Source organism: Eretmochelys imbricata, chromosome 6 (genome assembly GCF_965152235.1).
Source record: "Eretmochelys imbricata isolate rEreImb1 chromosome 6, rEreImb1.hap1, whole genome shotgun sequence".
Classification (NCBI taxonomy): Eukaryota; Metazoa; Chordata; order Testudines; family Cheloniidae; genus Eretmochelys; species Eretmochelys imbricata.
The window spans coordinates 14,069,748-14,083,143 of record NC_135577.1 but is presented as its reverse complement, the minus strand read 5'-3'; the positions used below and the strand labels follow the sequence as shown (position 1 = coordinate 14,083,143).

General features: G+C 50.2%; 1 protein-coding gene across 1 annotated transcript; it reads right to left on the bottom strand.

Annotated features, from left to right (window-relative positions):
• Nucleotides 1–7,829: 7,829 nt before the first annotated feature.
• LOC144266454 (olfactory receptor 5G9-like) lies at nucleotides 7,830–8,378 on the bottom strand. The gene has a single exon (XM_077819903.1). The coding sequence runs from the start codon at nucleotides 8,376–8,378 to the stop codon at nucleotides 7,830–7,832; it is 549 nt and encodes a 182-aa protein (XP_077676029.1).
• Between the last annotated feature and the right edge of the window lie 5,018 nt (nucleotides 8,379–13,396).

Sequence of the window (13,396 nt, the reverse complement as noted above, 5' to 3'; positions counted from 1 at the left end):
GCGGTTAATGGGATCCTGCGCCTGGCCCCTGGGGTGAGGAAGCCAGACATGGGAGGAAGAGTTAGTGGGGCTGGAGTGGGGAGCAGAACACAGGGGTTCCTGGGACTTAGGGCTGGGGAGCAGGGAAGGGGGAAATTCTGACTCTGACACTGATGGGGAGCTGGCAGTGGGGGAATTGTAAGGCTGGAGGGACAGCTGAGGCTGAAGGGAGGGAGGAATTGGGTGGGAGAGGGGGAAGGAAGGGGTAAGTTTGATGGATGGGAGAAATGAGGGGCCCATCTGGTTGCGGGTGGGGGTGACACTGACTGTTTCTGCAGCGCACTCTGGCCTCCTCCTGGGGAAGCACCTGAGGGTCTGCGCTGAGTCGCACGTGGGGTTTTATCTTCTTGGGGTCTGTCAGGAGCTGATTGAAAACCTGCCCATGGAGTCTGAGCTGAGCTCCATCGTCTCCAGCTCCATGGTCCCAGTTTGCAGCCTCAGGTACCAGGACCCTCCCATCCAGCTTCCCTAACCCTGGTGCTGATCAGGTCCAGAGCCGGTAGCCCCAGATCCCCTCCAGCCTAGATTACCCCAGCCGTGGCTGTTTGTGTCCCCCAGCAGAGGAGGTGGGAACATCCCCTCTTTCCTGGCTGGGGGTGATTTCACTCCCGTAACGTGACAGTGGCCATAGGGAGGGGATCATTGCAGGGGAGGAGGGTCATGTGCATGACACTGCCAGCGCCACTCCGGTGCTTCCAAGCATAACACGGGCTCCTCTCTCCCTCCAGCAAACTGAAGCCACCACTTGCCCTGGAGCTGGAGTCACGCCTCCTGCGGGCTCTACTCTACACCATCTTCACCATGGGCACTGGGCAGACACCACCCACTTCCGGGTAGGTCATGATCCTACTTCTCTGTCCCAGGAGCAGGAGCGGCCTCTGGTCCCTGCTCCCTTGGTTTGATGGAGCTGCTGAGAGTAGGGGAGGGGGGAGCAGAGCTGGGAACAGGCCCGGGCAGGGAGGGGTTGGGGGGGAACACCACAAACTCTCAGGGAGGACCCCTTCCCCTCCAGAGGGGATTGCGTTACCCCTCTGTGGCTGATCCCAGCCTTTCCTCTTCTCCTCACGCTCTGCTTTGCTGCCTGGACTCTCCCGGGGATCCTACCTCCCACCCATTGCAGTTTGGCTGTTCCAAACTCTGCTGGGTACCAGCCCTGCACAGAGAACTGCTAAGGGCAAGGATTGAAGAGCCAGCAGGCATCCGGCCATGAACTCTTGCTAAGTGTCCCTGGAGTGATGTGAATGGCCGAGGCCAGGATGTACCTTTTGGGTCTGGCCAGGGCTCCCCAGAGAATCATCCAGATCCCCTGACTGGGGTAGCCCCATGTCCCATGACTGATGGGTGCTCCCTCTTCTTGCAGGCTCTGCACAACACCTATTCAGAGAGCCTTGGACAGAATGCTTGGGGGCCTGCTCACCGAGACCCCCACCACAGACAAGCTGCAGCACCTCTTGGAGGTGAGCAGAATGGGAGGGTATGGGGGGGAATTTCCCATGAACCTCGTGGGAGGGCTGCAAAGGAGAGACTGGAAGAACCATGTTTCCATTGTGTCCTCCCACCTCGGTCCCAGGTGGCCACAGTTTCCCAGAGCCGTCAGTGCAGTGCAATGTTGGGACCCTTCCGCCATCCGGGGTAATGGCGGACGGGAAGGGGGGGCAGAGGGAAGTAGCTGGGACTGTCAGCCAGAGCTCTGCATGGTTCCATTGAGCACTAACAGTGAGCACCAGGCCTGGCTGGGGACTGAGAGGCTGAAACCCCTGAGTGATCAGGGACACAGGCCTCTGAGAAAAGTCACTGGCTCCTTTCTAGGGAGACTCTGAGATACAGGAGGAGCCTCAGGAAATCAGCTCTTCTGTCCTAGAGACACGGCAGTTCCCGAAGGAATTGACCTCATGGTCCATCCATCCATCCTACCAAGGCCTCTGGAGCCGGGGTCTGGGGGCCCAGGGCATGTGCCTTGATCCTGATGGGCTGTTCATGGATCAGGGGTTCAGAGCAAATAGACCAGTCCCAAGGCTGAGCTTTGTCGCAGGCTGGAGGACACTGACAGCTTGTGCCCAGCAAGACATGGGCAGTGTCATGAACCCCCACATGAGGAGTCAGATATTCCACCCTGAGGACAAGGTCTCAGCCCCATGTGGAGTGGGACAGGCTCATCTGTAGAGCACGTACGCCTGCCCGCTGACCCTCCCCACCTTCTTCTCCAGCAGCATGTCCATTTCTCGCTCAACTCCGGGAATACCAAGGAGAGAGCCAGGGCCATAAGGAGCAACGCTGCCCTGCTCCGATTCGCCACCTCCCTCTCCGGATTTGATGTAAGTGACCTTTGATCCCAGCATCCTGCAGAGCCAGGGCTTGAGTCAAATTCCTCATCCCCTGGTTAAGTGGTCCCCCCTGACTCTGTAAAGGACTGCGATGTTCCATAGGCCACTGGCTGGCAGGGTCGTGCCTGGCCTCAGTGCCCTTGTTACTCTGGAGAATCCTGGCAGCGAGTGCTCATAGATGTCCCATGCCCTGGTCCCTTTACTCCAAGCTCCCTTGGGGGCAGAGAGAAAGAGGGCTCTAGTTCCTCTCCCCCAGCGCCTCCTACAGATGGATGGGAGCAGAGCTCTGGCCCAGGGGAGCTGGGGAGCTGAAGGCAGTATCTTGATGAATTCCCCCCTTCTCCTCCTCCACCAGACCTCCTCCGATTTCCCCAAGGCAGACAATTTTGTGCTGCAGCTGGGTCTCTACATCTCTCACCCAGCCAACGACATCAGCCGGCAAGCCAGGGATGGGATCTATTGGCTGCAGAGGCTCCTTCTGCAGAGGAGGGGTCAGAAACCCAGCTGGGCAATGGGACCCTGTAGAAGTGAGTCCCTTGGAGACTAGCTCCAGCTGGCCATTGGGACACCAATAGAACTAAGGTCTTGTCTGTTAGACTAACTGCAGCAGGGCATAGGGACCCCAGTGGAAAGAAGGCCCCTGTTTTGGGCCCTCCACTTACTGGCCAAGGGACCCTACAGAAAGAAGCCTCCTCCTCTGAGACTGACCCCAGCTTAGATGATGACTCACACTCATCTCCCTAATTCAGGGAGAGAGGAAGGGGGTGAACATGCCAAGGAAATTGGCTGCTTTACCTCATAGCCTGGCTCTGTCCCTCAGTCCAGGGAAATACGCCCCCCCAGGGGGCTGCCAGCTGGTGAGGGGACAGGAACAGAGCGATTGAGACACATGGAGGGAAGGAGCCCTCATGAGGGCAGGGGAAGGACACCAAGCTTGTAGGATGTCACCAGTTCAGTAGCTAGGGTCAGATCCTGAAGTCAGTGGCTGTGGGCGGTTTTCAGCATTAGCAGCCACCATTAATAGGCACCCATGCCCAGAGCACACTGACCATAAGGGTCACCTGATTACTGTGATGAATGAGACAAATCCCCCTTCAGGTACTAAACCACCTGGTGGGGACCCTGCCGGTCCATTGGGCCGTGGATTCCACGAGGACCCCGACCAGTGTTCACCCAGCAAAGGGAACAGAAGGAAACAGGCACTAAAGCCGGATGCCAAACCTTCCCAATGCGTGTGTCTTTCTCCCCCAGGGCTGAACATCAGAGAGGAGAGCAATCTGTGGTGTTGGGACGGGCTCCAAGGCACCGAGCGCCTGGCCTACTGGAACATGGCCAGTGTCGAAGAGGTAAGGTCTCTCTGCCGGTGCATTTCAGTAGATCAGGTGTGGAGCTGTCTCCCCCTGCACTGAGTGTGTTATGGAGGGGGAGGAATAGCTCAGTGGTTTGAGCATTGCCTGCTAAACCGAGGGTTCTAAGTTCAATCCTTGAGGGGGCTCTTTAGGGATCTGGGGCAAAAATTCATTTGATGATTTAGTCGGTGATTGGTCCTGCTTTGAGTAGGGGGTTGGACTAGATCAACTCCAGAGGTCCCTTCCAACCCTGATATTCTTGGATACTTATTTCCAGCAGAGAGTGTTCAGCTGCAAGAGGCTGAGGACCCTGGTTTGGGTTGGAGCCTTGCTAACTGTCCAGACTTGTGTGTGTTGCATGGATCCATTGTTACATAGCATAAAAGGGATCCCCTTGGGGGGTTGAGTTAACAGAGGATTGTATCTACAGGGATCTGGCTCTGCTCACTGTCTCCCTGGTTGACACCCTGGTGTCTGAGAGGGGAGCCCCTGGGTCAGTGAGTTGGGAAGCTCAAACCAGCAATTGCTGGAACAGGTCCTTGTTGGATTTCCTGCACCTCTGGAAGCACAGGCAGGATGTTGAGTTTGCCAAGCACCGTGGAGAGTCAGGGAGCAAAATCTGACCTGCCCCTGCCCTGGGCGTCAGGTGAGGGACACTGAGCTCCTTTCCTGGGCTGAATCACAGCACTTGTCAAGGTTCCTTCCCCACTCTGAACTCTAGGGTACAGATGTGGGGACCTCCATGAAAATGTCCTAAGCTTACTTTTACCAGCTTAGGTTAAAACTTTCCCAAGGTACAAAGTATTTTACCCTTTGCCCCTGGACTTCCACTGCAACCACCAAACTTTATCTGGGTCCTGAAAAAACATAGTTTGGATACATCTTTCCCCCAAAAATCCTCCCAACCCTTGCACCCCACTTCCTGGGGAAGGTTTGGTAAAAATCCTCACCAATTTGCATAGGTGACCACAGACCCAAACCCTTGGCTCTCAGAACAATGAAAAAGGATTCAGTTTTCTTACAAGAAGACTTTTAATAGAAGTAAAAAGGAATCACCTCTGTATAATCAGGATGGTAGATACTTTACAGGGTAATTAGATTTAAAACATAGAGAATCCCTCTAGGCAAAACCTTAAGTTACAAAAAAGACACACAAACAAAAATAGTCATTCTATTCAGCACAGTTCTTTTCTCAGCCATGTCAAGAAATCATAATCTAACACATACCGAACTAGATTACTTACTAAATTCTAAGACTCCATTCCTGTTCTGTCCCCAGCAAACGCATCACCCAGACAGACACAGACCCTTTGCTTTTCTCTCTCCTCCCAGCTTTTGAAAGTATCTTGTCTCCTCATTGGTCCTTTTGGTCAGGTGCCAGCGAGGTTACCTTTAGCTTCTTAACCCTTTCCAGGTGAGAGGAATTTTCCTCTGGCCAGGAGGGATTTTAAAGGGGTTTACCCTTCCCTTTATATTTATTACAGCACTGTATGTGATGCTCGTGGGATTGTTGGTGAGGAGCAGGAGTGGAAGCAGATCAAAAAGGCCCCTAACATCTAGCGGGTGAGCTACAGGAGATAGCGCTGCTGGGAGCAGTAGGGGGCCTTTGTTGTCATTGTGAGCTGGGTTCCAGAGCGCGCAGACACGTTCCCAGCCTGTCATGGCACCTGTGGTGAATCCTGCTCCAGAAAGAGCTATTCCTCAGTGCCTGCAACCTCTTACTGAACGGGGGGTTCCATGGTCCATGGGACCCCAAAGGTTGGCTGCCCCAGGACTCTTATCCACCTTGTGAAATGCTAAAGGGATTTGGAGCCTGGTTCTTGGCAATTGAGAAGGGCTCTGGTGCTGTTGGTTTTAGGTCTTTGGAGAGATCTTCATGGAAGGCCAGAAAAGATCTTTCCTCCAGGCGATGCTTCTGGCCATCCAAGACCCCCAGTTCTGTGTTATCCAGGCTGGGCTGGTGCTGACAGATTCCATCCTGGGGGAAGTGGGCCAGCTGATAGGGAATGAGGTAACCAAAGAAGGATCAATTGGGGAGGGACCCCCAGGGCCTTTCACCTCCAGGCCCTAGTATCATGTTATCCCAGCCACCACCTGCTCTGGGAGAACTGGAGGAGTCAGTCAGCAGAGGCTGCTGAAGTGCCCCATTCCCCTCAGCTACTGTCCAAGGCGTCATCTTAACAACAGGGGTGGGGCCCTTGGGAAAGGTGTCCTCTCACCCCACAGCACTACTGCCCAGAGCCTTCCAGCCCCTCAGCTGGATGGGGAGAGGGAGGCTGAGCGGATTCTGGGGAGCGGAGTTTAATCCCTGGCTGGTTTGGAAGGTAGAACAGCTCTCCCGGTGGGGCTGAGAGGAAGGGGACAGGAGTTCATTCCACAACGGTGGGAGAGGGGTTGGAGGTCACTAGGGAGGAGACAAGATTTCATCTTGGGGGTTGGGTGAGGGAATCCGTCCCTCAGACGTGGGGAAGGTTGGGGTGGAAATTTTGCTGGTTCCCTTTGCCGTTAATGCCCTTTGTTGCCATGTATGTCAGAATCTCTGACTGATTCTTGTTCCCTTGCAGCAGGAGGAGGTTACAGTGATGATAATGGCCCACCTCCTCTATATCCGGTGCTTGCGCCAGGTGCCCAAAGCGCTGCAGGGGCCAGGCGCTGGGGCCAGGCCAGATACGGTCCCTCCCCCATGCCCAGAGGCCAGTTTCGAAAGCATCAAGCTATCAGGGCCGTGGGGCTGGCCCAGAAATGAGAGCATCCTCAGGGCCAGGGGTTATCCTCAGTAACCATTGCAGTCTGGGAGGGCTGGAACAATGTGGAGCCCCTCCCCTGTCATCACTGCTCATACCTCCCCATGGCCCATGTCACCCCATTGCAGACAATGTCTGACTATCCCCCACCTGAGCCCAAGCCACTCACCTGTATCTGAACCCTTCCCATCCACAAAGGAAACTCCCCCCTAACACTTTGGGGCAAGGTAGGATTCTCCCCATCTGGCAGGTGGGGTCTGAAACACAGAGGAAGGGCTGAGATCCTGGTCACATACTCCTGGGGGTAGATCTGGGAACTGGACTGGGTCCCAGGCTAGTCCCTTTCCCCGAGGGGCAACTTCAGGTTCTGACCTTTATTCTCCCCTCCTGCTGGGGGGAGTCTCTGAGTGTGAAATGAACAGGGAGGTTTATGGGGTCCTAGCACAATGCCTGGGTGGTAGCTCCCCTTGGCTTGCATCCCAGGGTCAGAGACATCTTTGTCATCTTGCTCTCCTTCTTTTATTCCTAGAAAGAGAGACCCCCCGCGATGAGGGGACTCTAGGGATCCAGCTGGGCAGGGCCTAGGAGAACCTGTAAGTCATCCTGGTTCCCACCTGCATGCACCACCCTGTCCTGCTCTGCCCTCCGGTTCTTCACTGTTGACTCTGGCTTGACCCTTGGCTCCGGTCTCTGATTATGACTTTGGCGTGACCCTTCTTAGCTCCAGATGTTGGCTACCCATCCTAGTTCCATACTCTTCTTGCCCTTCTCTAGCCCCGCTCCAGGCCCTGCACCAACCCACTCCAGCATTGTCTTCTCCTCCTGATCTTCCTCAAGAACTCGGACATTGGCTACCCGGCTTTGACCCTCAGCCTGTATCTGGACTCTGGCTTGCATTGACTTGGCTGATCTTTGCTCTCTGACTATCCGGCTATGACCTCTGGCAGGGATTTAGACTCTGGCTCTGGTTCTCCTTCTGCTTTTTTGATGGACTCAGATCTTGGTTTGGACCATGGTGTGTCCCTGAACCTTGATTCTAGCACCACTCTCAGCCTAGGCGCAATCCTGCTCCTCACTGCAACCTGCGCTCTAACTCCTGGGCCTAATTATCGGATGCAGCACGTGACATTAGGTGGTGCAACTTTTTGGAGAAAAGCAGGCTCTACGCAAGTAAGTGGCCCGTATGCAACAGGGACACACCACACCAGGTGTGAACAATGACCTCACTACATGAGCCTAGCCCGATGATATCCCTGCTGGAGTTGCGCAATGGAAATGACTGAAAAAGTCGGGGGTTCCTTGAACCAGCTTCCGCCCCTGGACTTACTCCACCTTCTTGACTCGGACACCCAGCATCCTGATCAATACCCAGATTACATGGATACCTTTGAAAGAAATGGGGACTCGTTGCCTCTGCTCGAGGACAGACTGAATATAAATAGAGTTTGCACAATTGAATTCTCAGAACCACAGACATATGTGCCAGCCACCAACAGGACACAGTGTCTCTTGGGCATAATGGTTCTGTAGAGAAGTGGATTACAGATAGCTTTGAAGCGGTCATACGCAATCACAGCCAGGAGGCAACTTTCACTGGTCACAAAGAAACAGACGAAGAATAGTTGTGCCGCACACTCAATGAAAGGAATGGTTCTCGTCTCTGCTACCAAGGTCATGAGCAGCCTGGGAGCTATGGCTGTGGAATATCCAATATCTACAATGGACATCTGGCTTAGGAAAATGTACATGGGGGTATGAAGTCGGGTTTCAACCATGATTAATGCTATCATCCCAAGATTCCCCATCAGGCTGACCACATACATCACTAGGAACAACATAAAGAGGGGGTCTGTAGATCTGGATGAACATCTGAATCCTACAAAAATGAACTCTGTCACCGTGGTGTGATTTCTCTCTGCCATTTCTTCCAGGAACTCTCTCCTCTGCTGGTGAAAAATAAAAATAAGGATTACAATTAATCAGGGGCCAATGAAGTACTGAGTACAGATCCCTCATAATCCCTGTGATTATACACCATTTCATAGGAACAAACATAATATATCAAAGGACACTCGTAGGGAATGTTCTCTTTGTATTACCCACATGCTTTCCATTAGAGATAGGATATGTTCCAGCTACAGAAATATTGTATACTCTGTGTTGATATGCATGAAACCATCCAGTGGGTCAAATCTTCTATAAAATAAGAGATATATAGATTGGGAGTGTTTAGTTCAGAAGGGAGGCAAATAATCACCTATCAATGTACACAAATAATCAATGCTATAGGGTTTATTCATTGTCATTGATTTTCTCTTCCTAATCCAAACGACCTCAAAGGGCACAAGGGATGCTCAGTGCCCCTTTTACATAGGTGCCTAAATAGAAATGTAGGTGCCTACTATGAGGCAGCCCCAGCGGAAAAGTTTGGTATCACTGTCTATGTAGCCTTAAAGTGTCACAGTCCTATTGAAGTCAGTGTATGTTTTACAGACATTCTTTGTCACCATATGCATTATTTTTCCTCCCTCTTACAAATTGTCCCAGAGGTACTAACATTTGTAAGTGGTATGGACTGTAACTGATTCTATGGTTACTTTTGACTCTCAGATTCCCAGAGCCTAGAAATGAGAAAATGCATCTCCTAGGGATAAATACTAAGTTAACCTGTGGAACTCCTTGCCAGAAGATGTTTTGAGGGCCAAGACTACAGCAGGGTTCAAAAAAGAAATAGATAAGCTCATGGAGGATAGGTCCATCAATGACTATTAGCCAGGATGGGCAGGGATGGTGTCCCTAGCCTCTGTTTGCCAGAAGCTGGGAATGGGCGATAGGGGACGGATCCTACACCGGACACCGTGTTGTTTTTGTGGATACAGACGAACATGGCTACCCCCTGATAGAATGTCGGAAGAGATCATGAAAATGTCTTTGATGTCTCCTGGAGGCTGGGGATAATAAATCACAGATTCCAAAATAGAACAGCTCTAACAGGAGAGATTGAGTGAGAACCACACCAGAATATCGCATATTTCAGCAACTAGAGTGCCCACAGGAGAGGTGGGAGACCCCTGGTGAAATCACTTCTCCTTTGAGGTGGAAGAGGTAGGCATCTGGATGCTCAGAAAGAAGTAGCAGTGTGCATCCTCAGAGGCTGAAACAGGCACAAAGGAGCTTTTACTGCAAGAATGTAGGTGCCAAGTGAGTTTAGGCATCTATGGGGTTTGGCCTCAGTTGAGAGGGGATTTGAGGAATAACAATGGGGCCTGGTTCTGGATTGAGATGCCCAAAGTGGCAATTCAATTTAGGAGTACAGGTTTCATCTCTGCCACGTGCCAACACTTAGATCTGGCCTACAGCCGAAAGATTTACAGGTGTTGCGATATCTGTTAGGGATGTGCTTCTCCTCTGATATACTGGAATAAGCATCAGTGTGGATGAAGTTATATCAATATAAAGGTGCAATATACTGAATAGGTCCATGGATTATAGGCCAGAGAGGACCATTGTAATCAACTAGTCTGACCTCCTGAGTAATACAGGCCATAAAGGAAATGTTGAAATGATTGACTCAGGTGAATCCCCAATCTGTGCATCACCACCTCCATTAGCAGGGATCATGGACTAGCCATTGCACCACAGAGCTACCTATCGCATTGCATTAGTGCTTTCTCCCTAGTGCTACCCTAGAACAAAACACCTTTACCCTGCCGTAGCTGAGTCTATTCTACAGGGCAGAGCTGAGTGAAATTTAGAATTTCCATGCCATGGGAAAAACTGACTTGGGATGCAAACAAATGGTGACAAATCAAGGAAAAAAGCTAAAATATTAACATTTTGAACAGAATGGAAATTCTGAAAAATGTCCATTTGCAAATGTCAAAATCTTTGGTTTTCAAATTTTTGATCAGCATGAAACATGTGGACGTTCCAAAATTGAAATGCTTCCTGTCCGTGTATTGACCTGACTTAAAAGGCAGCTGCCTGCCTCAGATTGAAATATATTTAGTTGGAAAGATTCAGCCTGTTCTGCCATTTCTGAGACCAAAGCTAGGGGTAAAGACATTGTTGTGCCCACATTAAAAAAAAACAAAACACCCCAACTCAGATGACTTTTCCTCTGAAAAGCTCTGGTGACCCCAAGCTTTGCAGCAGTGACTTGAAATTTGACAGGGCGGTGCCTTATGTCGGTCTCATGAAATTCTGCCCAAATTTGACCCTTTAAAAAATTGCTGCTCACACAGGATCAATCAAGATTTGCTAGAGCTTCCCAGTTTAATCCCCCCAAGAGTCCATCTGCCCTGGGAAGGCAACATCCCAGGGATTCCAGGGGCTGAGCAGGGGATTTTCCCAGCAATTCCAGTTCTGGGCTGTTGCAGGGTCTCAAATTGGGCACCCAAAATTAGTGGCAAATTTTGACCGTAATTTCTTTGTGCCTCACTTCCCTAACTCTGCCTCCACTCCCTTACACTCCCCCACTTTCAGCAGCTGTTCTCCCAGCCTTTTCTATAGCCCCAGGCTAATTGGGTGGGTAACTGTCTCCCATTCACCAACTCGGTGCAGGTTTTTCTAGCCAGCTCCAATTTGCTTCCCTTAATGGGAGCTGGCCTGACAGAGGGCTGAGTCAGCAGCTCTTGCCCAGCTCTCCATCACACCTGGGCCCACACATTGAATGATGAGGCTAAAACAAAATACTGAACAGCTGCTCACAAAGTGGGCACTGTCCATTCTCTGCACTCAAGCTGGCTGGGAACTTTTTAATAACATGGATTTTCCACCACAAATATGGATTTGCCAAATAGGAATCTTTTAATTGGAATGACTCAGTTTTGATTCAACATTTCTCAGGTTCAGGGTGGAATTTGTGATTAAACTCCAGAGACATAGATAGAGCAACTCCAAAATAGCCAAATCCCAGCTAGCAGGGCACGCACCTGGGATGTGGGAAACCCCAATTCAAGTTACTTCTCTGCCTAATTAAGAGCAGGGAAATAGATCTATGTTTCCAATATCACAGGGGAGTGCCTTAATGTCTGCCCTGTTTTCTATTCTATGGTGCATCTCTGTCTCTCAGTCTCTCCTGTTGGATGAACAATAAAGGATTCATTGGGACACACAAAGAGAAAGTCTATCTTGATAGCCCAGTGATTGTAAGCCTGATCTGGGATGTGAGAGACCCAAGTCCAAGTGCCTGATTTGGAATGGGGAAGAAGGAGTTGTGATCAGCTTGGTGGGGGAGTTAGTGAGTTTGGGGAGAGTTAGGTGTGGCCTGGGGAAGAGCATCCACAAGAAACTGTGGGTTTGCCTAGCCAAGAGAGCTATGGGGAATGATACTGCAGGTGATGGACATGGATGATGACAAACGGATGCACCCCTTTCTATAAGTGTTACTAGAGTCTCTCCAGCATCCTTTCTCCCGCAACCTTTTCTGTGGTGGTCAAGTCATCCTGACCCACCAGGCAATTGCTTGGTGGCATTTTGAGTGGTAGTATCCGGGGCTTATCTGGAGGGCCAAGTCACATTAGTGACTGTCAGCGAGTCTCCCTGGAACTGTTGAAAATCCAACCAGTTCATCCCTTAACCTAGATGAGTACCCTAACCACTGGGCTACTGGTTATTCATGGGTCAAGCTTCTCTACCTCTCACTTTCTGGGAAGTTTTTCCAGAAGACCTGGTTTCATCCCAATGTAGAATGGGAAAATACTTTGAAATCTTGAATATGTTCAGAAGACAGGAAATCCTTTTCCCAACTATATCTACTCTCTACCCACTTATAATATTACCACTTAAAATAATTATCCTTTAAAACAATTGTCAAAGTTAGGTTTTTGGACCTACACCACTTCTGTAGAGATTGAGGAATACCCAAGCTGAAATCACACCTTGGAATGGCGCATAGATATACCCAGTGAGGGATTGGGGGATGATTTTTAGAACTTCTTATGGTCCTTATGTTAGCTATCACTTATGGTCATCTACATGTATTACTGCCCTTTGTTGCTCATGACTCTCTAAAGTTGAGCAGATCTTTCCATTTAATATCTAGCCTTCAGGAAGAAAAAAAGACTTTCAATGACATGAATGTCTCTACTGGTACATATTAGACCTGCAACATCTTTCTGCTGGGGATTCCCAACGTTAGACACAGATCATTTGTAGGATCTTTGCTTTGAATTTCTGTGATGCCAAGTGCCATCAACTCCCACTGACATTGATGGGAGCCAGAAGAGAAAACCAGTGTAAATGAAAACGTTCTACACCATTCATTTTTGTCTATACATTTACAAGAGATGATTTACCTCCTTTCCAAACTAATCTGATTTAACAACAGAGAGGGTGGGCAGGAGAGACATAGATGGTAAAGCCCTGTGCCCTAAGGGATATTTCTGGCATGGGAACGATTCAGATTTGGACAGTCTCTCGTATTGTGGCGGAATCTCTGCACATATTTAATTGAATGCAAAACAAAGCACAGTGTTTTGTGTTTCTGTAAGCAGACAGTGCACTAGATCCAGGGGGAAGTGTGTGCATAACCCATAATACATTCCCCAAGACACACTATTTCACAGGAGCAGTCAGAGTTGTTACAAGGAATCTACACATGCTCCCTTTTTGGCTCCAGTTTATTTGCAAATTTAGATTTCCCACCCATGCCGCCTCATACCATGGTGACACAGTTGATTTTTCTGGGATTCATGGACCACCGAGAGCTACACATCCCACTCTTCATGTTGTTCCTACCGAGCTATGTTATCACATGGGTAGGGAATCTTGGGATGACTTTTAATCAGGATTAACTCCCATCTTCACACCCCTATATGCTTCTTCCTCAGTAATCTGTCCATTGTAGATGTTGGTTATTCCTCTGTCATTGCACCTAGGGTGCTCATGACTTCTGTAGCAGAGAGTAATAGAATCATTTCATTCCCTGAGTGAGCTG

Excerpts from the sequence above, each read along its gene's own strand:
- LOC144266454 (XM_077819903.1), bottom strand. The coding sequence starts at position 8,378 with ATGGCAGAGAGAAATCACACCACGGTGACAGAGTTCATTTTTGTAGGA.